The sequence below is a fragment of the Phyllobates terribilis genome, unplaced genomic scaffold, assembly GCF_046119375.1.
Source record: "Phyllobates terribilis strain yellow unplaced genomic scaffold, ASM4611937v1 Scaffold_2__4_contigs__length_985480577, whole genome shotgun sequence".
Classification (NCBI taxonomy): Eukaryota; Metazoa; Chordata; class Amphibia; order Anura; family Dendrobatidae; genus Phyllobates; species Phyllobates terribilis.
In genome coordinates this window covers 96,130,601-96,157,770 of record NW_027362762.1, presented here as the reverse complement: position 1 = coordinate 96,157,770, position 27,170 = coordinate 96,130,601, and the positions used below count along the sequence as shown (strand labels likewise).

General features: G+C 42.3%; 1 protein-coding gene across 11 annotated transcripts in view; it reads left to right on the top strand.

Annotated features, from left to right (window-relative positions):
• The window catches only part of PARP4 (poly(ADP-ribose) polymerase family member 4), a 275,659-nt gene that overhangs the window by 83,568 nt on the left and 164,921 nt on the right, over nt 1–27,170 (top strand). For all 11 annotated transcript variants that reach the window (XM_073662418.1, XM_073662419.1, XM_073662416.1 and 8 more), the window contains exons 31-36: nt 2,699–2,764; nt 8,232–8,264; nt 11,010–11,063; nt 14,156–14,188; nt 21,188–21,229; nt 23,859–23,942. In XM_073662418.1, coding sequence (XP_073518519.1) covers nt 2,699–2,764; nt 8,232–8,264; nt 11,010–11,063; nt 14,156–14,188; nt 21,188–21,229; nt 23,859–23,942 — 312 coding nt within the window. The remainder of the gene's footprint in view (nt 1–2,698; nt 2,765–8,231; nt 8,265–11,009; nt 11,064–14,155; nt 14,189–21,187; nt 21,230–23,858; nt 23,943–27,170) is intronic.

Below are 27,170 nucleotides of genomic sequence, written 5' to 3'. Positions count from 1 at the left end.
CCTCGGCGGTTTCATCTGAATCACGTCACTCTGAGATTTAGATGGAAACCCCGATATAAGTGCTCAGCGTAGAGCACAAGATAAATGTGATCCAAAATGTTATGTAAAGTGTTCCCAATAAAAGCTTCAACGCAATCCACAAAAAAAGCAAGTCCCCACTCAGGTCCATCATCTGTCAACAGAAATATAGGGGTCTTCCATGTTACTGGTGACACAAAGGCTCTGGTAAAACACTATGGCTCCTCGCCCCCTAAAGGAATTCTAGCTAAGTCTGTGCTCCCAAATTCAAAAGCCCCTTTCCCTTCTAAGCCCCACAGTGTGCCCAAACCACATGTCCACATGTTTGGCATTTCTATAGCGATAGGGGCCCGCCTAATTTGCAGGTGCATGTCTCCAGAAGCACGAGCTGGGTATAATGTACTGGTCACTAAAATAGCAGATTTGCAGTTTTCACTAAGCAGCATCCACTGCTGCTTGTTCTGTAAAACACCCATGGAGTCAGAATCGTCATTACACCTGTAGATAAATTCACAAAGGGGTGTAATCTCCAAAATGGGGTCACTAGAGATGGGATTCTGCTCTTCTAGCACTTGAGGGCTCTGTATATGGAGTCTGTAAACTATTCAACAATAATTTGATCTCCAAGAGTCAAATAGTGCTCTTTCCCGCCCGAGTCTCGCCGTGTGGCTAAGCAGTACTACACAGCCACATATGGGATATAGCCATGTCCAGCAGAAATTGTGTGACAAATTTTGGTGGCATTTTTACCCATTTCCTCTTGTGAAAGTGTAAAATTTGGGGCTAAAACTACATTTTTGTGGTAAAAATGTAAATATTTTTTCTTCACTGCCCAATGTTATAACGCATATGTGACCCATATGGTGTTAATATGATCACTTTACCCCTAGATGAATTCATTGAGAGGTGTAGTTTGTAAAATGGGGTCACTTATGGGGGGGTTCTGCTGTTTTGGCACTTCAAGGGCTCTCCCAGTGGCTCATGGCACCCATAATCCATAACAGCCAAATCTGCACTATAATATGGTGCTTCTTCCCTTCTAAACTTTCCACTGTGCCTCAAAAGTAGTTCATGATTAGATGTAGGGTATTGACGCACTCAGGTGAAATTGCACAACAAACTGTGAGGTCTATTTTTTCCTATTGGCCCTTATAAAAATTAAAACCTTGGGGCTAAAACAACATTTTACTGGTAAAAATGTAATTATTCTTTTGTCACTGCCCAATGGTATAAAATTCTGTCAGGAACATGCAGTGTCAACATGCCCACTTCACCACTAGATAAATTAATTGGTGGGGGGGGGTTGTAGTTTGTAAAATGGCGTCACCTTTGGGGGGTTTTGCTGTTCACCCTCAAATCATTCCAGCAAAATGTGAACTCCAACATGGCACGCCTTCCCATCTGACCTTTGCACTGTGCCTCGAAAGTAGTTTTTGACCACATATAGGGTATTTGGTGTACTCAGAAGAAATTGCATAAGAAATTGTACCATCCATTTTCTCCTATTATTTCATTTAAAAACTAAAAACTTGGGGCCAAAGCAACATTTTAGTGGAAAAAAATGGTAATCTTCCATTTTCTCAGCCTAATGTTATACAATTCGGTGTGAAGGGCCTAAAGGTGAAAAATGCTTACTACACCCCTAGATGAATTCTTCAAGAGGAGTAGTTTCCAAACTGGGGTCACTTGTGGGGGATTTCCAGTGTTTAAGCACATCAGGGGCTCTCCAAACGCGACATGGCGTCCGCTGTCTATTTCAGCCAATTTTGCACTCCAAAAATGGCGCTCCTTCCCTTCCGAGCCCTGCTGTGCACCCAAGCAGTAGTTTTCCACCACATATTGTGTATCAGCGTACTCAGGAGAAAATGGACCATAAAATTTGTTGTGTAATTTCTCCTGTTACCCTTGTGAAAATTAAAAATTTGGGTCAAAAGCAACATTTTTGAGGGAAAAAGTAAGATTTTCATTTTTTCCTGCCACATTGCTTTAATTCCTGTGAAGCACCTAAAGGGTTAAGAAACTTATTGAATGTGGTATTGAGCACTTTCAGTGCAGTTTTTCAAATTCTGTCATCGGCCCCTCAAAGCCACTTCAAATGTGATGTGGTCCCTACAAAAGTTGGTTTTGTAAATTTTGTTGGAAAATTGAGAAATTGCTGATCAACTTTTAACCCTTTTCACTTCCTAACAAAAAAAACAATATTTCAAAAATTATGCTGATGTAAAGTAGACATGTGGGATATGTTATTTATTAAGCATTTTCTGTTATATAACTCTCTGCTTTAAGGACATAAAAATTAAAAGTTTGAAAATGGCTAAATTTACAAAATTTTCACCCAAATTCTGATATCTTCACAAATAAACGCGAAAAATATCAGCCTAAATTTACCACTATCATGAAGTTCAATATGTGAAGAAAAAACAGTCTCAGAATCAGGGGGGTCCGTTGAAGCGTTCCAGAGCTATTACCTCATAAAGTGACAGTGGTCAGAATTGTAAAATTTGGCCTGGTCAGGAAGGTGAAAACAGGCTGGGGGTTGAAGGGGTTAAGGAGGGTCATTCTCATACAGTTCTCTACATGTGAATCTGATATGTAAATACATCTAAACACTTGGAAAAAAAACCTATAGCATAAAAAATATCTTTTGTCATTATGTGTAACTTTAGTGTTTTACTTTCAGATTTCCAGTACTGGTCCATTTGGTTCTTGTCAAGTTAGCGATGATGACATGGGGTCTGGATTGTTCGTGAGTTCTTTTCTTTTCATTTCTATTATGAAGTGATTGTTTTTGTTTCCTTACAGTATTTGGTTCCTGGGAATAATTCTGTCATTGTGGGGTTTGTACGTTTTCCATGTGTTTGTTGTGTGGGTTTTTAGATTTACTCCCACATTCCAAAAACATGATCGGTAAAAGGAGTTGTCCAACTTAGAAGATGAGAAAACCAAGTTAAATAGGTCATCTAATGACAGACATTTATAGCATGTCTACAGGATAGGTCATTATTTTCTGATAGCTGCTGGTCCCACCTTTGCATCATTTTCTGATAGCTGCTGGTCCCACCTTTGCATCATTTTCTGATAGCTGCTGGTCCCACCTTTGCATCATTTTCTGATAGCTGCTGGTCCCACCTTTGCATCATTTACTGATAGCTGCTGGTCCCACCTTTGCATCATTTTCTGATAGCTGCTGGTCCCACCTTTGCATCATTTTCTGATAGCTGCTGGTCCCACCTTTGCATCATTTACTGATAGCTGCTGGTCCCACCTTTGCATCATTTACTGATAGCTGCTGGTCCCACCTTTGCATCATTTTCTGATAGCTGCTGGTCCCACCTTTGCATCATTTTCTGATAGCTGCTGGTCCCACCTTTGCATCATTTTCTGATTGCTGCTGGTCCCACCTTTGCATCATTTACTGATAGTTGCAGGTCCCACCTTTGCATCATTTTCTGATTGCTGCTGGTCCCACCTTTGCATCATTTACTGATTGCTGCTGGTCCCACCTTTGCATCATTTACTGATAGCTGCAGGTCCCACCTTTGCATCATTTACTGATAGCTGCTGGTCCCACCTTTGCATCATTTACTGATAGCTGCAAGTCCCACCTTTGCATCATTTACTGATAGTTGCAGGTCCCACCTTTGCATCATTTTCTGATAGCTGCTGGTCCCACCTTTGCATCATTTTCTGATAGCTGCTGGTCCCACCTTTGCATCATTTACTGATAGCTGCAGGTCCCACCTTTGCATCATTTACTGATAGTTGCAGGTCCCACCTTTGCATCATTTTCTGATTGCTGCTGGTCCCACCTTTGCATCATTTACTGATAGCTGCTGGTCCCACCTTTGCATCATTTACTGATAGCTGCAGGTCCCACCTTTGCATCATTTACTGATAGCTGCAGGTCCCACCTTTGCATCATTTACTGATAGCTGCTGGTCCCACCTTTGCATCATTTACTGATAGCTGCTGGTCCCACCTTTGCATCATTTACTGATAGCTGCAGGTCCCACCTTTGCATCATTTACTGATAGCAGCAGGTCCCACCTTTGCATCATTTACTGATAGTTGCAGGTCCCACCTTTGCATCATTTTCTGATTGCTGCTGGTCCCACCTTTGCATCATTTACTGATAGCTGCTGGTCCCACCTTTGCATCATTTACTGATAGCTGCAGGTCCCACCTTTGCATCATTTACTGATAGCTGCAGGTCCCACCTTTGCATCATTTACTGATAGTTGCAGGTCCCACCTTTGCATCATTTTCTGATTGCTGCTGGTCCCACCTTTGCATCATTTACTGATTGCTGCTGGTCCCACCTTTGCATCATTTACTGATAGCTGCTGGTCCCACCTTTGCATCATTTACTGATAGCTGCTGGTCCCACCTTTGCATCATTTACTGATAGCTGTAGGTCCCACCTTTGTATCATTTTCTGATTGCTGCTGGTCCCACCTTTGCATCATTTTCTGATTACTGCTGGTCCCACCTTTGCATCATTTTCTGATTGCTGCTGGTCCCACCTTTGCATCATTTACTGATTGCTGCTGGTCCCACCTTTGCATCATTTACTGATTGCTGCTGGTCCCACCTTTGCATCATTTTCTGATAGCTGCTGGTCCCACCTTTGCATCATTTACTGATTGCTGCTGGTCCCACCTTTGCATCATTTACTGATTGCTGCTGGTCCCACCTTTGCATCATTTTCTGATAGCTGCTGGTCCCACCTTTGCATCATTTACTGATTGCTGCTGGTCCCACCTTTGCATCATTTACTGATTGCTGCTGGTCCCACCTTTGCATCATTTACTGATTGCTGCTGGTCCCACCTTTGCATCATTTTCTGATAGCTGCTGGTCCCACCTTTGCATCATTTTCTGATAGCTGCTGGTCCCACCTTTGCATCATTTTCTGATAGCTGCTGGTCCCACCTTTGCATCATTTTCTGATAGCTGCTGGTCCCACCTTTGCATCATTTTCTGATAGCTGTTAGTCCCACCTTTGCATCATTTTCTGATAGCTGCTAGTCCCACCTTTGCATCATTTTCTGATAGCTGCTGGTCCCACCTTTGCATCATTTATTGATAGCTGCTGGTCCCACCTTTGCATCATTTACTGATAGCTGCAGGTCCCACCTTTGCATCATTTTCTGATTGCTGCTGGTCCCACCTTTGCATCATTTTCTGATAGCTGCTGGTCCCACCTTTGCATCATTTTCTGATAGCTGCTGGTCCCACCTTTGCATCATTTTCTGATAGCTGCTGGTCCCACCTTTGCATCATTTTCTGATAGCTGCTGGTCCCACCTTTGCATCATTTTCTGATAGCTGCTGGTCCCACCTTTGCATCATTTTCTGATAGCTGCTGGTCCCACCTTTGCATCATTTTCTGATAGCTGCTGGTCTCACCTTTGCATCATTTTCTGATTGCTGCTGGTCCCACCTTTGCATCATTTTCTGATAGCTGCTGGTCCCACCTTTGCATCATTTTCTGATAGCTGCTGGTCCCACCTTTGCATCATTTTCTGATTGCTGCTGGTCCCACCTTTGCATCATTTTCTGATAGCTGCTGGTCCCACCTCTGGGTTCCATACCAAGCCTTAGGACTGGGGTTCCCCATCCCCTGTTCTGTGTTGTGGCCACTAAATGGAGAGGTGCTCACTCATCCGTAGCTTTCTCCATTCAATTCTATATAAACACACGTGTAATTTGTCTGTTTTTGAAACTTCTGTGAAAGTAAATGGATACAAACCACCTCTTTATTCAGAGACATGTCAGGATACTCCTGGTCGTACAAGTATAGAAATTGTTAAAAGGTACCCGTCATTTTAATTTTTTTTTTCCATTAATCAATAGTACATATGCAAATAAGAAACTTTCTAATATGTCTTATCACAGAAATCGGCTTCTTTCTCCTCCTGGACTAATCAGTCATTTTCAGAATTCTCAAATTCACAGGTAAAATCTGTATTCAGTGAAGAAAGATTGCTACATTACTGAGGAAGAAGATGACGTTTGGTGCTCGAAAAGTTATATGGAGAATTTGCAGCAGAATGTCTCTCTGCGCCTCCAGCTCCTCCCTTCTCCGCTTTCCATAGAATTTTCAAAGCACCAACTGTCATCTCCTATCTGAGTAATGGGAAAGTCTGTCTTCATTGAGTACAGATTTTACTCATGAATTGAGAGTGAATGATTAGTCCAGGAAGAGGAAGAAGTAAATTTCTCTGATGAAATATATTACAGAGTTGCTTCTTCTTATGTGTACTTTTGATTTCTGAAATATAAAATAAAACAATGTTTACTCTTTAAGTAGCAGAACTGACAAAAATTGATGCTCATGGATAATTTTTAAGTTTTTGGAAAGGTGGGTTCTGTTTGAATGCATTAGGCTCTTTGCAGTGTACAGCTGTGGTATAATGTTTTACACTGATCAATACCTCCAATGGAATCTCCCAACATATGCTACTATAAAATAAGTAATGCAATCTACTTAGTGTCAGTTTTTTGTATATTTATTCTATATAAAGACTTAAGGGTGGATATCCATCTTCAATACCCTATCCCAATAGGTAGTAGGTATAATAATAGTAATAATAATATTAGCAAATATCTCCAATTAGAAATGTAGTATAGTTCTTCTGATTCGCTATGTCGCTTACCCCATGTGCAGGGCATTGCAGTAGCTTAGATATCCATGGTTATGATTTATGACCACTCATATAGTGACAGTTAGTTAGTTGTTAGTGATTGTAACCATGGATACCTAAGCCACTGCAATGCCCTGCACACGGGGTAAGAGACATGGCAAATCAGGAGAACTATACTACATTTCTAATTGGAGGTATTTGCTAATATTATTATTATTACACCTACTATATATTATGATAGGATCTTGGAGATGGGAATACTCCATTAAGGCTACTTTTCCATGATGAGCTTTTATCGCATTTTTGACGCTGAGTATTTTCTCTGCGGCAAAAATGCAGCATTTTACAGCACCAGCAAAGTGAATGGGATTTATAGAAATCTAATGCCCTCTGTGCTTCTTTTTTATGCTGCTTATACTCACCTGCGGTGCGTTTTTCCAATCTGTAGCATGTCAGTTTCTCTTGTGGGTACACTGAGTTTTCTATGCGGAATTTCTGCAGGTAAAAAACACGTACGTTTTTAGTGCATATCCGTGGCGGAAACACATAAAAAACGCATGTAATCCACACCTAAGCATGTCCTATACTAGGATGTTTCAAAAACAAAGCAGCTTTATTTAAAGCAGGACACACCAAACAGAGACAAAAAATGCAGCGTCAAAAACGCAATAAAAATACATGTTAAAAAACTGACACAAAAACGTACTAAAAACCGCAAGTAACCTAATTTACATAATAGGTGCAGAAATAGTGCGGAAATTCTGCAACATCAAAAACTCACCAAATACTGATCGTAGGAATGTAGCCTTAAAGGGGTCTTCCCATGAACAAAGTTAATTTTAGTCAACATTTTAATCAATAGATCTTTGAAAAGAAATAAGTTCCATTAAAAAATAAAATGTTCCTGTGCTGAGATAATCTTATAAATGTGCCCCTGCTGTGTACTGTGTAATGGCTGTGTCTGCTGCTGTATCAGAGCCGTCCTGTAGATCTAGCCGAGTATATGCAGTGATCTGATTGTCTCAGCTGCTCGCTTGCCCAGTATGGAAACAGCACATGCACGGTTTTGCCCATTAACCTGTGAGCCGGCTTCCAGTACAGCTCAGCTGTGCTACAATATGTCGCCGCTTGTGTTTGGCGCAGTGCACGCCATTCTTCTAATACAGCACTAGCACTTGACTCTGCTCTGCATTGATGGACTGGACTCAGTACACACAGCAATGCTTTACTGTACCCTTTGATGCTTGCTGAGCTGAGCTGGGCTCCGCTGTGAGCTGACTACAAGAAATATGATATTTAGCCGAGGCATTCTGCAGAGGATTTTAAGAAAACTTTGTGTGAACGTGCCCTGAATGTTTTCATACATATCCGTGTATTATTCTGATATATTTTACTTTCTTGTTGTTCTGCATTGTGAAACTGAGTCTAAGAGAATATACACAAATAAATAGTATTTTTTTTTTTAGTCGGTCAGTAAATATATTTAGTTAAAAAAAAATTATCAGTTCATTATTTTTTATGACTGTGTAAATTTCCAGGATATAAGTTGTCCTGTTATCTATTTTCAGGACGATGAGGAAGAACGTGATAAAGCCTCAGTTGTAAGTTCACTTCTTTTTATTCCTCTGTATTTACTATGTTTGATTATTTTGTTGGTGGATTTGATCTACACTGGCATGTAAAAGTTTGGGCACCCCTGGTCAAAATCACTGTTATTGTGAACAGTTAAGCAAGTTGAAGATGAAATGATCTCTAAAAGGCATATTGTTAAAGATGACATATTTCAGTTGTATTTTAGGCAAATAAATATATATATTGTCTTTTTTTTTTTTCATTTTAAAAAATTACAATAAGGGAAATGGGCCTACGCAAAAGTTTGGGCACCCTTGGAGATTTGTATGCTTTGATAATTTTGACCAAGGTTTCTGACCTTAATTAGCCTGTTAGGGTTATGGCTTGTTCACTACCATCGTTAGGAAATGCCAGGTGATGAAAATTTCCCAGCTTTATAAAAACCAAGCCTCCTCTAACTTTATGCCAAAAAAACAGCAGCCATGGGTTATTCTAAGCAGCTGCCTAGCACTCTGAAAATGAAAATGGTGGAGGCCCATAAAGCAGGAGAAGGCTAAAAGAAGATAGCAAAGTGTTTTCAAGTTGCCCTTTCCTCAGTTTGAAATGCAATTAAGAAATGGCAGTTAACAGGAACAGTGAAGGTCAAGATAAGGTCTGGAAGACCAAGCAAAATTTCAGTGAGAGCTGTTCGTACGATTGCTAGAGAGGCAAATCAGAACCCCCGCTTAACCTCAAAAGACCTACAGAAATATTTAGCAGACTCTAGCTTTGTGGTTCATTGTTCTACTGTTCAGAGACACCTGCACAAATATGACCTTCATGGAAGAGTCATCAGAAGAAAACCTCTCCTGCATACTCACCATAAAATTCAGCATCAGAAGTATGCAAAAGAACATCTAAACAAGCCTGATACATTTTGGAAACAAGTTCTGTCGACCGAAAAGGTTAAAATAGAAGTCTTTGGCCACAATGATCAAAGGTATGTGTGGAGAAAAAAGGCCACCAAATTTCAGGAAAATAGCATCTCGCCAACTATTAAGCATGGGGGTGGATCAGTCATGCTTTGGGGTTGTGTTGCAGCCGATGGTACAGGGGACATTTCACGGGTAGAGGGAACAATGGATTCAATGAAATTTCAACAAATTCTTGATGCAAACATAACACCATCTGTAAAAAAGCTGAAGTTGAAAAGAGGATGGCTTCTACAAATGGTTAATGATCCTAAACAAACATCAAAATCCACAATAGGCTACCTCAAAAGGTGCAAGCTGAAGGTTTTACAATGGCCCTCACAGTCCCCTCTTCTGAACATCAATGAAAATCTGTGGCTAGACCTCAAAATAGCAGTGCATGCAAGATGACCAAGGAATCTCACAGAACTGGAAGGATTTTCCAAGGAAGAATGGATGAAAATCCCTCAAACAAGAATTGAAAGACTCTTGTCTTGCTACAAAAAGCTTTTACAAGCTGTGATACTTTCAAAAGGGGGAGCTATTAGGTACTAACCATGCAGGATGCCCAAACTTTTGCATTGGTCCATTTTCCTTTTTCGTCATTTTTAAAATGTAAAAGATTAAAAATATATATATTTTTTGGCCTAAAATACCAAGGAAATGTGTCATCTGTAACTTCAGGCCTTTTAGAGATCATTTCATCTTCAACTTGCTTAACTGTTCACAATAACACTAACTTTGACCAGGGGTGCCCAAACTTTTACATGCCACTGTACTCTTCTGTCCCAACCCAGATGATGACTTCCCTAGCTCATACATACGTCGATATCTCGCCCATGTACTCACATTGCTTTCTCGTATTCTCCAGTGTTTGTGACTTTGGGAAAAAGTAGAGAATTATCATGATACAAGACGTAATTGTGAGCAGTCGCTCTCTTTGACTTGCCCCCGAGGATACCCAGTGTGGAACCTGATATGTCCCATATGATTGCTACATTTTTTTGTAACGCTGTCTAGCGATTAGGTATTACAAGTACATGTATCCTCATGTTGTGCCTCCTGATGACCTATAAGAGATCATTAGAAGAGATGGTAAGCTGCAGGTCTAGCTATCTTTATCGAATGAGGAGTAGACTTCCACGTTCAGCTCCTTTTAGGAGGGAAGGCAGAATTTTTTTTTTACAAAGAAAAATTACTCAAAGCCCTTCTTTATTTAGTACCCTGAGCTGGTGGTGCGGGGTCTTCAAGTTTTTGGAGCTCAACAAAGTAGAAAAAAAGAAAATCTGTGTGTCAGACCCTGCAGACATAGCACAGTACACCGTTTTTTCCAAAATTGCTGTTTTAAGGGGGTTCTTTGGAAAGGATAGAACCACCCCACTCTCCTTCCCTCCCCCCCAAAAAAGCGATAAAAAAATATATATATCTTTATCGTTGCCAGAATATTGAAAGCAATAATAGATTAACATAATTTTTCTTCATGAAAAATAAATGGTCTCATACCATTATCCTCTACTAAAGGTGCCTCTACTAAATTTTACAGTGAGCTCTGTGCCTTCTGGTCGGGAGCATTCTCCGGGCTTGTGTGCGGCTGTTGGATTGTAGACACCAATTTCCTTAGGTTCCTGAAGCACAGATCTGCTGATATTCACCGCATCCTATTATTCAGTCTTTATAAATTCGGTCTATAGTGGACACGGCTTCACGTAGGGCTAAACATATAGGAATGAAGTGAGGTGGTGACTAGACAATTCTAATTGGATTCTGAAATTTATTCCTAAAAGATTTGTTTACTGATGAGCATCTTTAAAATTTCTCTTTTAGCCATTAGCCTATGAATCCTCTGAAGAGATTTATGACGATGTGGGCGAATTGTTGGTAAGTTACTTTATTTATTATTATATATATATTTTTTTAATTACTCAGCTTTCAAGGCACAGAGTTATATGCGGCTGTGAGGCTGCATTTAGATGTGAATGGACTTTAACCCCCGGTTTAGCGCGAGCTCCAGTTCTGAGCCCGCACTAAACCGGGCACATGTCAGCTGATTTATACAGCTGACATGTGCCCACAACAGCCGCGGGTGAAATCGCGATCCACCCACGGCTGTTAACATGTTTAATGCCGCTGTCAATCTCCGACAGCTCCATTTAACAGCGCCGCACCGGAAGCCGCGTCACTTACTGAGCCCATCATGAACGCAGGTCACCGATGGGTTGGCATGACAATCCAGGGTCTGCAGGAGACCCCTGTGGTTGTCATGTCCAGATTGCTATGAGCACCGCCCAGTGGTCGGCGCCTGTATGTAGCAGAGCCGATCAGGCAAGTGCTGCTTCTAGTCTCCCATGGCGACTATTGAAGCATCCAAAAAGAAAAAAAAAATGTTTTTAAAAATATTTAAAAAATATAAAAGTTTATCCCCCCCCCCTTTAGCCCCATTCAAAATAAAACAATAAAAAATAAACCCCACATACACATATTTGGTATCACCGCACTCATAATCACCCGATCTATCAATATAAAATAATAATTAATCCGAACGGTAAACGGCGTAACGAGAACAAATTCTAAACACCAGAATTACGTTTTTTTGGTTATCGCAATATTGCAATAAAATGCAATAACGGGGGCGATTAAAACATCGGATCTACCCCAAAATAGTATCAATAAAAACTTCAGCTCGGCGCGCAAAAAAATAAGCCCTCAACCGAACTAAGATCGCAAAAATGGAGATGCTACGGGTCTCGGAAAATGGCGCCATATTTATTTATTTTTTTTAAGCAAACTTTGGATTTTTTTTTCACCACTTAAATAAAAAGAACCTGTACATGTTTGGTATCTACGAACTCGTAATGACCTGGAGAATAATAATGGCAGGTCAGTTTTAGCATTCAGTGTACGTTTTTAAAAAAACAACCCAAAAAACAACTGTGGAATTGCACTTTTTTTGCAATTTCACTTCACTTGGAATTTTTTTCCAGTACACTATATGGTAAAATCAGTGATATCGTACAAAAGTACAACTCATCCCGCAAAAAATAAACCCTCACATGGCCATATTGACAGAAAAATAAAAAAGGTTATGGCTCTGGGAACAAGAGGAGCAAAAAACGAAAACGCAAAAAAATGGAAAATGCTCTGGTCATTAAGGGGTTAAATCAAGGACATGCTCCATTACAAACAGAAAAGGGGATGAGCACGGCTAAATATGAAGTAGAAGCAACTCAGACTGCACAGACTAGAACAGCAACAATAACCCCAGTGAAGAAAAAGATGAAGTGTAAAGCAGGAGGAGTCGCAAAAATAAGTACTGTATTTTTTGGACTATAAGACTCACTCCCCCCCCCCCCCCCCACCCCAAATTTGGGAGGAAAATGGGGGTGCGTCTTATAGTCCGAATGTAGCTTACCGGGAGGGGGCGGTGGCAGTGGAGCGGGGTCACGGGAGGAAGGGTTGCTGCTGCAGGAAGCCGGTGGCATCAGGAGTGGGGCGATGCTGCGGGCTCAGGGCTGGGAGGGAGGGGTTGTCACGGCAGTGCGAGGCTGCGGCCTGCTTTAGGCTTCAGGAAAATGGCCACTGGAGGCGGTGCATGCGCAGATTTAGATCTCGGCTTGTCAGCAGCGACCCTGCCTTCCTCTGATTGTTCCTCTCCTGGTTTTGGCTTACAAATACTGATGTAAAATATTTACCAAATACTGAACGTGTGAACGTGGCCTAAGTTAAATAATAGCAGCTATACTCCCCTCTGGTGCTGGCACTGTTCCAGTAGTGTCGGCACTGGCTCTCCCGGGGCTAGTGTGACATTGCCATGTTGTGTGTGCCACACTTTTGTCATCCTTGCTGCACTGAGTTCAGCTGTGAGATGGATACAAGCACAGCTTATCTGTGATGTGCAAACACTTCACTCAGCTGTGCTATGCTGAGCTCATGCTTGCTGTGGCCCAGCTTCTAGTGCTGCGCTGTCTCACACTGGGCTCGGAGCGAGGCACAGGGATATTGTGCTTGTCTGAACTGATAAACTAAGAGAAGCGAAGCATACAGGAGAGCAAATGAAGTGGCTTGCAGCACTGCGGAGAAGCAGTGTGCTGCTGGGAAATGTAGTTTTAGCAGATAAGAATAAGAGCAGGACAACTCTTTCAACTGTATCAAGCTGGATGCACAGTGGAGGAGAAAAAGATAAAAAAAGACACAAACATGCAATAAATTCTTTTTATGTTGGGCTTGGTCTGTATATTAAAGGGGTTGTCCACTACTTTGACATTGATGCCCTATCCTATGTATGATCAGCCGGGGTCTCGCATGCAGCACCCCTGCCGGTCAGCTGCTATCGGTGGCGGCGACTGCCGCCGGCTGGAAGTGCTTACCTGCACTGCTCGGCCGTCAAGTTGTAGTGGCGGATGTACAGTTACAAGCGCCTCACATTATTGAACCTATAAGGAAAATTCTCCTACCCAGCTAGGTTGTACGTATTCAGACACTAATTTGGAGGCACTGACCGGTATTCTTCAGCAGGGAACACCAGTTAGTATTAATTACCTGACGAAGAAGACAGTTTGCCTTTGAAACGCGTTGTCCGTCCTGCACCTTCACTAATTTTCTTATACCCAGAGCTCGGCTGAGTGGTTTGAGCGCCGACCGACTACTCCCATTTTCTTTTCTTTACTAATATAAAATGGCTGAAATATATGTTTAGCTGAAGCATTCTGCAGCAGATTTTTAAGAAAACTGTGTGTGAACATTCCCTGAATGTTTTCATATATATCGGTGAATTATTTTAATATTTTACTTTCATCGTGTTCTGTTTTATGAAATTGAGCTAGGGAAAATATATACAATGAAATTATATTTTATATCCTTTTTTATTTTTCAGTCAGGTCAATAAAAAAATAGGTTAAAAAGTACCAGTTAATTAATTTTTATGACTATGCGTAAGTTTCCAGGATATGATTTGTCCTGTTATCTATTTTCAGGACGGGGAGGAAGTAAATGAGGATCTCTCAATTGTAAGTTCTTTTCTTTTTATTCCTCTGTATTTAATATTTTTGATTATTTTGTTGGTGGATTTGATCTACATATTTTTGTTAAGCAAAAACATCAAGTCTGGCCAACTCTTCTGTCCCAACCCAGATGATGACTTCCTTCGCTCATGCAGACGTGATATATCGGGGTCCTCATCGGGTATGCCCATGGGAAACTCAAATGCAGTAACTACTCACAGTCCTGTACTGCACGAAGATATACTTTACAAAGTTAAGCACATTGGAGTACAGACCACGAGAACGCTGAGATCTCGCCCATGTACTCGTATTGCTTTCTCATGTTCTACAGTGTTCATGACTTTGGGAAAAAAGTAGATTATTATCCACCACTAAAATTCCCTTTGCAATCACTGCTTCCCCAAAGTAAAATAATAGCAGATAACTCACTTCCGGTACGGGTGCTGTTCCAGCATTGTCAGCACTGGCTCTGCCGGAGCTCGGGGGAATGCTTCACTCTCTACTCCGCAGCTCTGACTTCCTCCAGATGTGAGTTATCTCCGAAAGAGGAAAAGCAGCTGCTAATTGACTGCAGGGATTGTGTGACATTGCCCCGGGAGAGCAGGTGCCGACATCGCTGGAACAGCTTGTGCACCGGATGTGAGTATAGGTTGTTATTATTCTACTTAGGGCAGGGATGTCAAAATTAAAAACTTGGACAAAGTAGTGGGCTAACCCTGATATTTGAGGAAGTTTTTCTTTATTAAATATAACGATGAAGCTTTTCATATGGAAACAAACTTAAAGGGGTTATCCCATGAACTAAGTACATTTTAATTAATAGATCTTAAAATAAAGTAAACATAATCACAAATGGAGCATACTGGAATAATATAATATAATATGTTATGTAAGAGCAGTGAAAAGCATATGGACCCATGGCCTAATTTAATATGCAATAACAAAGGATAAAAATTCTTGAATTAATAAATAATACAGATAATAAATTATGATGCCCCCCCATCAAAAAGTGCCCCCCAAGTGAATCCCTCCACAAGCATTGTATGATGACCCTACTGTACCCCCCAGCAACACAGTATGATGCCCCAACTGTGATCCCCACACAGCCCTCCACATAGTATAATGGGCCCAACATAGTCATCCGTACAGAATAATGGACCCCACATAGTCCTCTGTACAGAATAATGGCCTCACATAGTCCTCCATACAGAATAATGGGCTCCACATAGTCCTCTATACAGAATAATGGGCCCCACATAGTCCTCCATACAGAATAATGGGCCCCACATAGTCCTCCATACAGTATAATAAGCCCCACATAGTCCTCCATACAGTATAATAAGCCTCACATAGTCCTCCATACAGAATAATGGCCCCACATAGTCCTCCATACAGTATAATGGGCCCCACATAGTCCTCCATACAGAATAACAGAATAATGGCCCCACATAGTCCTCCATACAGTATAATGGGCCCCATATAGTCCTCCATACAGTATAATGACCCCACATAGTCCTCCATACAGTATAATGGCCCCACATAGCCCTCCATACAGAATAATGGGCCCCACATAGCCCTCCATACAGAATGGCCCCGCATAGTCCTCCGTACAGAATAATGGACCCCACATAGTCCTCCGTACAGAATAATGGACCCCACATACTCATCCATACAGAATAATGGCCTCACATAGTCCTCTATACCGAATAATGGGTCCCACATAGTCCTCCATACTGAATAATGGCCCCACATAGTGCTCCATACTGAATAATGGGCCCCACATAGTCCTCCATACAGAATAATGGGCCCACATAGTCCTCCATACAGAATAATGGGCCCCACATAGTCTTCCATACAGAATAATGGCCTCACATAGTCCTCCATACAGAATAATGGGCCCCACATAGTCCTCCATACCGAATAATGGGCCCCACATAGTCCTCCATACAGAATAATGGGCCCCATATAGAATAATGGACCCCACATACTCATCCACACAGAATAATGAGCCCCACATAGTCCTCCATACAGAATAATGGGCTCCACATAGTCCTCCATACAGAATAATGAGCCCCACATAGTCCTCCATACAGAATAATGGGCTCCACATAGTCCTCCATACAGAATAATGGGTCCCACATAGTCCTCCATGCAGAATGGGCCCCACATAGTCCTCCATACAGAATAATGGGCCCCACATAGTCCTCCATACAGAATAATGGGCCCCACATAGCCCTCCATACAGAATAATGGGCCCCACATAGTCCTCCATACAGAATAATGTGTGGGGCTGGGAGGGCAGTGCTGGCGTCATGGGCAAAATATAATCACCCTGCGGGCCAGAGTTTAACATGTGTGACTTAGGGGAAACATAGTGATTGAGAAGGGGTTATTCGAGTAGGGGGCTATCCCTTTGATGACATTGGCCCTATGTTTGAGGTCATTGTCCCGCTACAGCATAAATTTGGATCCAGGTATTGCATGATGGATAAGTATCTAGATGATACTTATCTATCATTTATAAAACCCGAAACATTGCTGCTTTTCACTGTATGTCATACTACAATTTCTGACTTGATTGGCTGTGAATTTTTGAAATAAAAAAAAGCAAATAAAAAGTGTTGGGAGCATTCTCCGTGCACTTCGATGTGCTGCTCCCCCGAAGTATTAGTAGGATACACCCGACTGTTCGTTTCAAAAACCTTTTGTGAACTAAGCCCATCAGCAAGCAGGGGAGCGTGTCCTGAGAAGAAACACACCTCTATTGTCAAAATCTGCAATTTACTTTCCCAGAAAACTTTTCCCCCAATCATTCTGCTTGTCCAGCTCATTCACCCTTCACTGATTGACAGTGCTGGTTTGTGCTTAGTACACAACCGATCTTTGCCATGTCAGATTCCCTTTAAAGACGACCGATCAATTCTAAATAAACCAATTCATTTTATTTTCAATTTTTTTTTTTTAAGTTTTCTTTTTAATTAATATTTCAAGGGAATAAATCACCTCTATATTTAAATAAAACTGATTCAGAAGCGCTCTAATCTGTTTTTATTTACTGATTGCTTTTTTCCTGTATATCTAACCTGACCGGATACTTTGCTTTGCGAACACTAGTTTAGAGATATGCTTTACAGCAGGCACATGGACAGGATGGAAATTGGTGTCTGAAGATGACTAATTTATACCAAAAAAAAATTGAAACATATCTAAACTTAAAGGCGTTGTCCCTTTCAGACCTTTCAGATGATGTTTAGCGCCGGCTGCAATTTGTTAAACATATCAAACCGAGCTGTACTCACCTTCCCCGGGTCCACTTGTGAGTCTCCGCTCCTCCTTGTGTCTGGCATTGGCTGCAGAACTGGTGTCACATTGACAGCACAGCAGCCAATCAGTGAGCTCAGCCAGTGTAAATGGAATGGCCCCCTCAGAGCTGCTGAGCTCACTGATTGGCTGTTGAAGCGATGTCAGTGCTGCAACCAATGTCAGACATGGGAAACCGTGGCGGAGACTCATTGGTGAACCCAGAGAAGGTGATTACATTGCGGTTTGTTACACTTTAACAAACTATAGCTGGGGCAGAAATAGTTTGAAAGGGGACAAGTCCTTTAATGTTTTATCCAAGGCTGTCATACATAATGTGTACTTTATTTGAAACAGATAGCACAAATAAATGTAATAAACATTGTGAAACAAGAGGGATCCACGTCATAATCCATGTAGTCCCACCAAATCAGGACAAAAATCCCTCATTTAGGATTATGGGAACTTAAAATATACGTACATCACTATCTAACAATATAACTCTTGTCCACAGTATCTATGTATGTGTATGTGTATGTATACATATATATATATATATATATATATATATATATATATATATATATATATATATATATATATATACACACACACAGTGGGTACGGAAAGTATTCAGACCCCTTTAAATTTTTCACTCTTTGTTTCATAGCAGCCATTTGGTAAATTCATTTTTTTTCTCATTAAAGTACACTCTGCACCCCATCTTGACTGAAAAAACAGAAATGTAGAAATTTTTGCAAATTTATTAAAAAAGAAAAACTGAAATATCACATGGTCATACCTATTCAGACCCTTTGCTCAGTATTGAGTAGAAGCCCCCTTTTGAGCTAGTACAGCCCCTTTGCTCAGTATTGAGTAGAAGCCCCCTTTTGAGCTAGTACAGCCATGAGTCTTCTTGGGAATGATGCAACAAGTTTTTCACACCTGGATTTGGGGATCCTCTGCCATTCTTCCTTGCAGATCCTCTCCAGTTCCATCAGGTTGGATGGTGAACGTTGGTGGACAGCCATTTTCAGGTCTCTCCAGAGATGCTCAATTGGGTTTAGGTCAGGGCTCTGGCTGGGCCAGTCAAGAATGGTCACAGAGTTGTTCTGAAGCCACTCCTTTGTTATTTTAGTTGTGTGCTTAGGGTCATTGTCTTGTTGGAAGGTGAACCTTCGCCCAAGTTTGAGGTCCAGAGCACTCTTGAAATAGTTTTCATCCAGGATATCTCTATACTTGGCCGCATTCATGTTTCCTTCAATTGCAACTAGTCATCCTGTCCCTGTAGCTGAAAAACACTTCCATAGCATGATGCTGCCACCTCCATGTTTCACTGTTGGGATTGTATTGGGAAGGTGATGAGCAGTGCCTCGTTTTCTCCACACATACGGATTAGAATTATCACCAAAAAGTTCTATCTTCGTCTCATCAGACCAGAGAATCTTATTTCTCATAGTCTGGGAGTCCTTCATGTGTTTTTGAGCAAACTCTATGCAGGCTTTCATATGTCTTGCACTGAGGAGAGTCTTCCGTTGGGCCACTCTGCCATAAAGGCCCGACTAGTGGAGGGCTGCAGTGATAGTTGACTTTGTGGAACTTTCTCCCATCTCCCTACTGCATCTCTGGAGCTCAGCCACAGTGATCTTGGGGTTCTTCTTTACCTCTCTCACCAAGGCTCTTCTCCCACGATTGCTCAGTTTGGCTGGACGGACAGATCTAGGAAGACTTCTGGTGGTCCCAGACTTCATCCATTTAAGGATTATGGAGGCCACTGTGGTCTTAGGAACCTTGAGTAATGCAGAAATTCTTTTGTAACCTTGGTCAGATCTGTGCCTTGCCACAATTCTGTCTCTGAGCTCCTTGGGCAGTTCCTCTGAGCTCATGATTCTCATTTGGTCTGACATGCACTATGAGCTGTGAGGTCTTATATAGACAGGTGTGTGCCTTTCCAAATCAAGTCCTATCAGTTTAATTAAACACAGCTGGACTCCAATGAAGGAGTAGAACCATCTCAAGGAGGATCACAAGGAAATGGACAGCATGTGACTTAAATATGAGTGTCTGAGCAAAGGGTCTGAATACTAATGACCATGTGATATTTCAGTTTTTCTTTTTTAATAAATTTGCAAAAATGTCTACATTTCTTGGGTTTTTTCCAGTCAAGATGGGGTGCAGAGTGTACTTTAATGAGAAATAAAAATTAACTTTTCAGAATTTACCAAATGGCTGCAATGAAACAAAGAGTGAAAAATTTAAAGGGGTCTGAATACTTTCCGCCCATACCCACTGTGATATATATATATATATATATATATATATATATATATATATATATACATACACACAGATACACACATATATATATTTATTTATATTATCTCATGAAATCTAAATAATAAACTGCATATAGTGGCAATGTGATATCCAAAGCATTATTATAATAGTATGATCTGAATAGAAGGATGTGTATTACTGCCCTAGCTAGCAGATTAGGGCTCATTCAGTCGTCAGTAATTTTTAATTAGTGTTTGTATGCCAAAACTAAAAGTGGAATATACAGAGAAAAACTATAATTGAAAGATTGACACATGTTCTGCGTTTTCGAGACACTCCTGGTTTTGGCATACAAATACTGATTAAAATTCATTGACTTCTGAATGAGACCTTAATCAGGAAGATGCTAGAGTCTCAAATCATGGGCAGCAGGTGTCCGAGTAACCCTGACGGTCTTAAGACCGCATTCACACGTCAGTTTTTTTCACGTGCAAGAAAAACAAAACAAATTTCATCAGTGATTTTCATAACAGTTTCCTCTGAGTTTCATCCAAGTTTGGTCTGAGTGTCTTCAGTTTTTCTTTTACGTGAGAAAAAAAAAAGTATCTCCACCTTCTCCTACCCAACAATCCACAAAAATCGGACCACATTCTATTGGAATGCAAGTGCTGTCCGATTTTTTTCACAGACCCAAAGACTTGCACTGACAATTTTGATCCGACACTTGGATCAGAATTGGACATGTCTTTGTGTTTTTGCACAGACCACTTGAGCGGCTCAAAGAAAACATTAGAAATTTAACAAGTCTCATAAACTGCCATAGGCCTATTTCACTGCAGTGCATGTATTGTATGCATGTATTAAATCAGCAATCAAAAGATAGCACTGTCAGGTTCCCTGCAGACCAACATAAAAATGTGTAAATAAAAATAAATAAAAATTAAATAGAAATAAAAAGTTAAAACATATGCAGACACGGTGTTTCAGGCTGTTGGCCCTCGTCAGTGCAAAGTATGAGATCTGATTTGGCTAGGTGAGAGGCTCTGGACTGAGGTCTAAGGGGTAACGTTTCTCCTTATGGAGAGTGACACAACAGCTCTGGCACGTCAAGGTAAGGACGCTTATTTGCCATGCAATGCTCCTCTGGGAAATTTAATATGCAAATTGCCTCTTCAGAGAAAAAGAGGACTTGTACGCTATAGCGCCACCTATTGGGAGAAGCAATCCTACAAGTCACAATCAACACTTTAGAGTCGTGCAATATGACTTAGCACAAAAGCCAAATCAGAATCTCAATTTGCAGACACGATGTTTCGGGCTGTTGGCCCTCGTCAGTGCAAAGTATGAGAACTGATTTGGCTAGGTGAGAGGCTCTGAACTATAAAATAAAACTATTTTGAAAACTAATTTTTTCGTCCTGTTTTACAGAAACTTATACCTGACCAATTACAGACATCTGAACAATCACAGGTATCTGCACAGGATGAGCCGGCATGTTCATATAATTGTAATATAACAAATAGGTAGATGTGTAACGGTCAGCATCTCCGTCCCAAATGGGGCGACGGAACCACTCAGTGCAACAAAAAGTATAAACAGCAAGGATAAGGAAAAGCCTTTATCCAGGAGGGCAAAATAGCAGCCAAAATGACCATAGTATGGCATAAACTTATCCCTGGTTGTCCTGGATTAAAGTAATGGATCTGTGTGTTTGTGTGTGTCTCTCTATGTGTCCCAGTCTGTCTGTGTGTCTCTGCCTGTCCGTGTGTCTGTGTGTCTCTGGCTGTATTTTGTGTCTGTATTTGTGTGTTTGTGTTTTTTTTTTCTCTCCTCCAGAAACAGCATTATATCTGTCCATGAACTGTCTCTGGTATTACAATTCAGCCCCATTCAGTTAAAGGAAACCTATCACGTCCAGAAATGCAATTTACCTGAAATATAGGTGTATATCACTTCTCCCCTGTGCCTCAAAACTACTGGAACAACATGTCCATTCTGAACTGTCCTCCCACCTCTCTTCCTGCTCCCTCTTTGACCGCCTGCAATCTGGTTTCCGACCGCTCCATTCTACAAAGTCACCAACGACCTACTAACCGCCAAATCTAAGCGACACTACTCCATCCTCCTCCTCCTAGACCTGTCATCTGCCTTTGACACAGTGGACCATTCCCTCTTACTACAGACTCTCTCATCTATCGGCATCACAGACTTGGCCCTATCCTTGATCTCCTCATACCTAACAGACCGGACATTCAGTGTCTCCCACTCACACACCACCTCCTCATCTCGCCCCCTATCTGTCGGTGTCCCCCAAGGTTCAGTTCTAGGACCCCTGCTCTTCTCCATCTACACCTTTGGCCTGGGACAGCTCATAGAGTCTCATGGCTTTCATTATCACCTCTATGCTGATGACACACAGATCTACCTCTCTGGACCCGATATCACCTCCTTACTAACCAAAATCCCACAATGTCTGTCTGCTATTTCATCCTTCTTCTCTGCCATATTTTGAAAACTTAACATGGACAAAACAGAATTCATCATCTTTCCGCCATCTCATTCAACCCCCCCAACTGACCTATCTATCAACGTCAATGGCTGCCCACTCTCCCCAGTCCCTCAAGCTCGCTGCCTTGGGGTAGCCCTGGACTCGGAACTCTCCTTCAAACCACATATCCAAGCTCTTTCCACTTCCTGCCGACTCCAACTCAAAAATATAACCCGGATCCGCACATTCCTCAACCATGAATCTGCAAAAACACTAGTGCACGCCCTCATCATCTCCCGCCTTGACTACTGCAACCTCCTGCTCTGTGGCCTCCCCTCTAACACTCTCGCACCCCTCCAATCTATCCTAAACTCTGCTGCTTGACTAATCAACCTGTCCCCCCGCTATTCCCCGGCCTCTCCTCTCTGTCAATCTCTTCACTGGCTCCCCATTGCTCAGAGACTCGAGTTCAAAACCCTAACCATGACATACAAAGCCATTCACAACCTGTCTCCTCCATACATCTGTGACCTAGTCTCCCGTTACATACCCTCACGCAACCTCCGATCCTCACAAGATCTCCTTCTCTACTCCCCTCTTATCTCCTCCTCCCACAATCGCATACAAGATTTCTCCCGTGCTTCCCCCCTACTCTGGAACTCTCTACCCCAACGTATCAGACTCTCGCCTACCGTGGAAACCTTCAAAAGGAACCTGAAGACCCACCTCTTCCGACAAGCCTACAACCTGCAGTAACCACCGCTTCACCATACCGCTGCACGATCAGCTCTACCCTCACCTACTGTATCCTCACCCATCCCTTGTAGATTGTGAGCCCTCGCGGGCAAGGTCCTCGCTCCTCCTGTACCAGTCGCTGTCACATTGTGTTCAAGATTATTGTAACTGTTCTTGTATTATACCCCTTTTCACATGTAAAGCGTCATGGAATAAATGGCGCTATAATAATAAATAATAATAATAATCTGCATGTAAATAGCATTTAAATCCTGAATAGCAGCTCTTTGGAGCAGCAGCTACAGGAAGAAAATGAAGTTATATTCTCCCTGCAGCCGCTCGCTTCCAGTCATTGGGGCAGTGCAGGGAGATGTTACATTCACTGCTCGCTATTTATTGAGCTCTGTTGTAAACACTCCCCAGGACATTGACTGACAGCTTGCTCCGCAGCGTGTGTGTACAGCGTGTGTGGGCAGAGCAAGCTGTCAATCCATGTGCAGGTGAGTGATTACGGTCACACTTACTATATAGTGAGTGGTGACTCTATCCCCCAGTGACTCAGCAGGCGGCTGCAGGGAGAATATAACTTAATTTTCTCCTTGCAGTATTAATTTTCTTCCAGTAAACCAACAACACGGGATTTAAGTGGCATTTACCTGAAGATTAATCCTACCATATGCAGGTAAAGAGCATTACTGGACATGAAAGGTTCCCTTTAAATCGTTTTTTCAAAACCCCTTTAAAGTTTGATACAAAATGTATTTGTCATGCAAACAGTTAAAAATCATAGTTATTATTCTATAGTAAAGCGTATGCTCATCTTGCCTGGATTACAGAAATAATGTTCATTAAATTCATAAATTTTTTTTCTTTTAGCAAACGCCGGAATCAATTTCAGAATCGTTAGAAGCAAATTATAGCCGAAGAAATGTGCTGCGTTCATGTCGCCTCAGATTAAGAGTATGTATATTTTTGTGTTCGCATTACTTAATATTTTTGCTACAACGTATGGCGAATTTTTAGGTGTACCTGGGGTGAATTAATGCATAAGGCCACATTAGAAGTATGTCGGGAAATACTCCTTCTAAATACTTGTTGGCTAATGGCCCCTTCCGCGGCTACTAATATCAGCCCCCAGTGGTCGGCTTTCCCTCTGCTGGTTATAAAAATAACGCGGGAGCCCACGCAATTTTTTTCTTTTAATTTTAGGCTCTGTGCCCATAATTCAGACGTAGCACCGTTTTGGACGCAAATTTTTGCTGCATCCAAAACGTTGCATTCTATTGTACGCAGGTAAATCCACATGAATTCACTGAACCATGTGACTCTACCGCATTCTATACTTTCTATACTTTTTATTGTGGAGACTAGCGACTCCACAAGAGAATTTGACATGCTGCGGTCCTGAAAGACGTGCTGCATGTCAGTGTCCACGGGTGATCCGCAGCCTCTGATGCACGCATAGTGGATGTGGGATTTCTAGAGATCCCATCCACTATAACGTAACATCTGGACGCTGGGGGTTTGACGCTGTATAAACACGCAGCGTCAAACCTGCAGCGGCTCCTGATCGTGGCCACATACCCAAACTCACCCGCAGCGTATCAATTTATGTAGCGGATACACTAGTCTCTGCTGCAGATTTTCACCGATTTAAGTGTCATTATATGCAGTGCATTCACATGTGCTGACAACAAAAGTGCGGCATTAGAACACCGCGTTTTGGACGCAACATAAATACGTTGTGTTCAAAGCGCTGCTGAGTTCTGATCGAGGGGACATAGTGGCTAACGAACCAACTGTGAGATGTTATTTAATGGCCAGGGACCATGTTTGCCTAATGGCACCTTCCCAGGCTAAAATTAACAGCTCACTTTTCTTGCATAAATTACATGAATAGAAATGCTAATGAAGATTAGATGAATGGGACTAGCTGACGCCCAGCTCTTTTGTTTGGTTATGTCAAGGTGTCAATCAGACCTTTTCATGACCAAACTTTAATTAAAGTAAAGAAACACACAGACACAGTGTAAACAATTTATTTGAAATACAGCAGACCCATTCTTTAATCATTTAAATGAACCAGTGTACTCACCCCAGTTCATATGGTAATCCAAGGGCTTAAGCAATGTCATTGATGTACCAAAACGCATCAAAAACGCATCAAAAAAGCATGTAAATCCGCATGCTTTTTTTTCTGCCAGGGAGAGGCAAAAAAGTTCAGGAAATTTCTACTTCAAATCCTGAACGTGTGCACATACCCTATCAATTTCTTAGATGATAAATGTAAAAAGAAAATCACATACTCATATTCACCAGGGTCTGGGTGTACAATATTATTTACGTAAGCCGTTCTAATGCAAATGGAAGTTTAAATATAGGGTTATTCCCAGAAATCAAGCTATCCCCTATGCATAGAATAGGGAACAATTTGCTGATCACTTGGTGTCTGACTGCTGGGAGCATGCTCAGCGCTCTATTCATTGTGTGTAGTCAGAGAAAATATATCGCTGTACTTGTTTTCTCCGGCAGGTCCATGAACAATGAATTGAGCGGCAGTATATAGACCCTATCTAAGGGATGCAATAAAACATGTCTTTTATTCATTTTAATTAAAAGGTGGTCTATATTTAAAAATACTAAAGTGAGCATGTATTATTTCAATGTCTAACAAGGTTCCTCATATTGGAAACCTTCTCCGTTCAGGTTCAAATCTTCAAAATACTACTAAGCCTATGCTGTCCTATCTAAGCCATGGCTGCAGTCCATGGATCAACATAACACTAACCGGATACATTTATTTTTTCCATACAAGTATCATTAAAGCAAATAGAAAACACATATAGCCTCCCCAACAAGTTTCGCCTAAACAGGCTTCCTCAGGGGTGCTGGGGATTTAAAGAATTATGAAAATGGATTGCTGGACCTTTTAAAGGCTTTTGATCCAACATGATAAGTCCCAGAGACCAGGGATGTATACATACCTACCTCCTTTTACATCTTGTCATCACCTTAAACGGCAGAAGGACCAATGCCTGTTCTCTGCAGAGCCCCATTTAGCACCATACCTCTATCAAGTGTAACGTCGGCGTCTCTGCCTCCTTCCGAGCAGAGACGCCGATCCCCTCACCGCCGCGGTCCCGGTCCGGCGTCCTCCCGTTCCCCTGCTGCATCTGCCCGGGGTGCGCGCACCACGCGCAGTTCCCCGGGCACTGTACTTAGGGTGCGCGCGTGCTCCCTCCCTCTTAAAGGGGCCGCGCGCGCGCTCCCTCCCTCTTAAAGGGACCGCGCGCACCGTCCTAAAGAGTCCCCGGCCAAAGGGGACTGCTCCTATATAAAGCACCTCCTCCAAAATGGAGGTGCCTGTGCAAGGTTGTTGTTTGTGTGCACTCTCCTCAGCCCTTAGGTTCCAGTGCTCGCCTGCCTGTCTACCTGCCGTGCCCGCCTGCTTGCCTACCCGCATCACCTGCCTCTCTACCAGCCGTGCTCATCTGCTGTGCCTGTCGACTTCAGCCATCATTCCCATGGGAGTCGCCTGCTCTCACACAAGGTCGGTCCCAGAGTGGCACCTGGTTCACCTCCCCGGTCCCTCCTTGGTTCACGGAGTCGACTAAGCCGCCGTGTGGCCAGGGTCGGTCCAGGTAGGCACTTAGTTACACCCCTCTGGCCCCTCATTGTGTCACAGCACAGAGGTTCCACCACCCGGATCCATAACAGTTTGCACAGGCCATGGAATCCGGTGGCTGCCAGGCTCTTTCACTCTCAGACCTGTACCAAGAGGTCTCTCGCCAGAGATCCCAACAGGATACTATCCTGTCCTCTCTGCGGACAGTCAACTGTCGCTTGGACGCGCTGTCCACCCCGACTGTGTCCGCCTCTAACCAAGCGGCACCTGCTCCGGCGGCACCTCAACCCAGTGGTGCTGTGGCATCCGGCTTAGGACCCCGGCTTTCTGCTCCCCCTCGTTTCGGTGGTGATCCTGCCCTATGTCGGGGGTTCATTAATCAGTGCACGCTGCACTTTGAGCTCCTGGCACACCAGGTCGCCTGCGACCTGGCCAAGGTGGCATTCATCATGTCTCATCTCACCGGAGAGGCGTTGGCGTGGCTTAACCCTCTGTGGGAGAGAGGAGATCTTCTGGTGTCCGACCTCCAGGCCTTTCTCGCGGCTTTCCGGAAGGTGTACGAT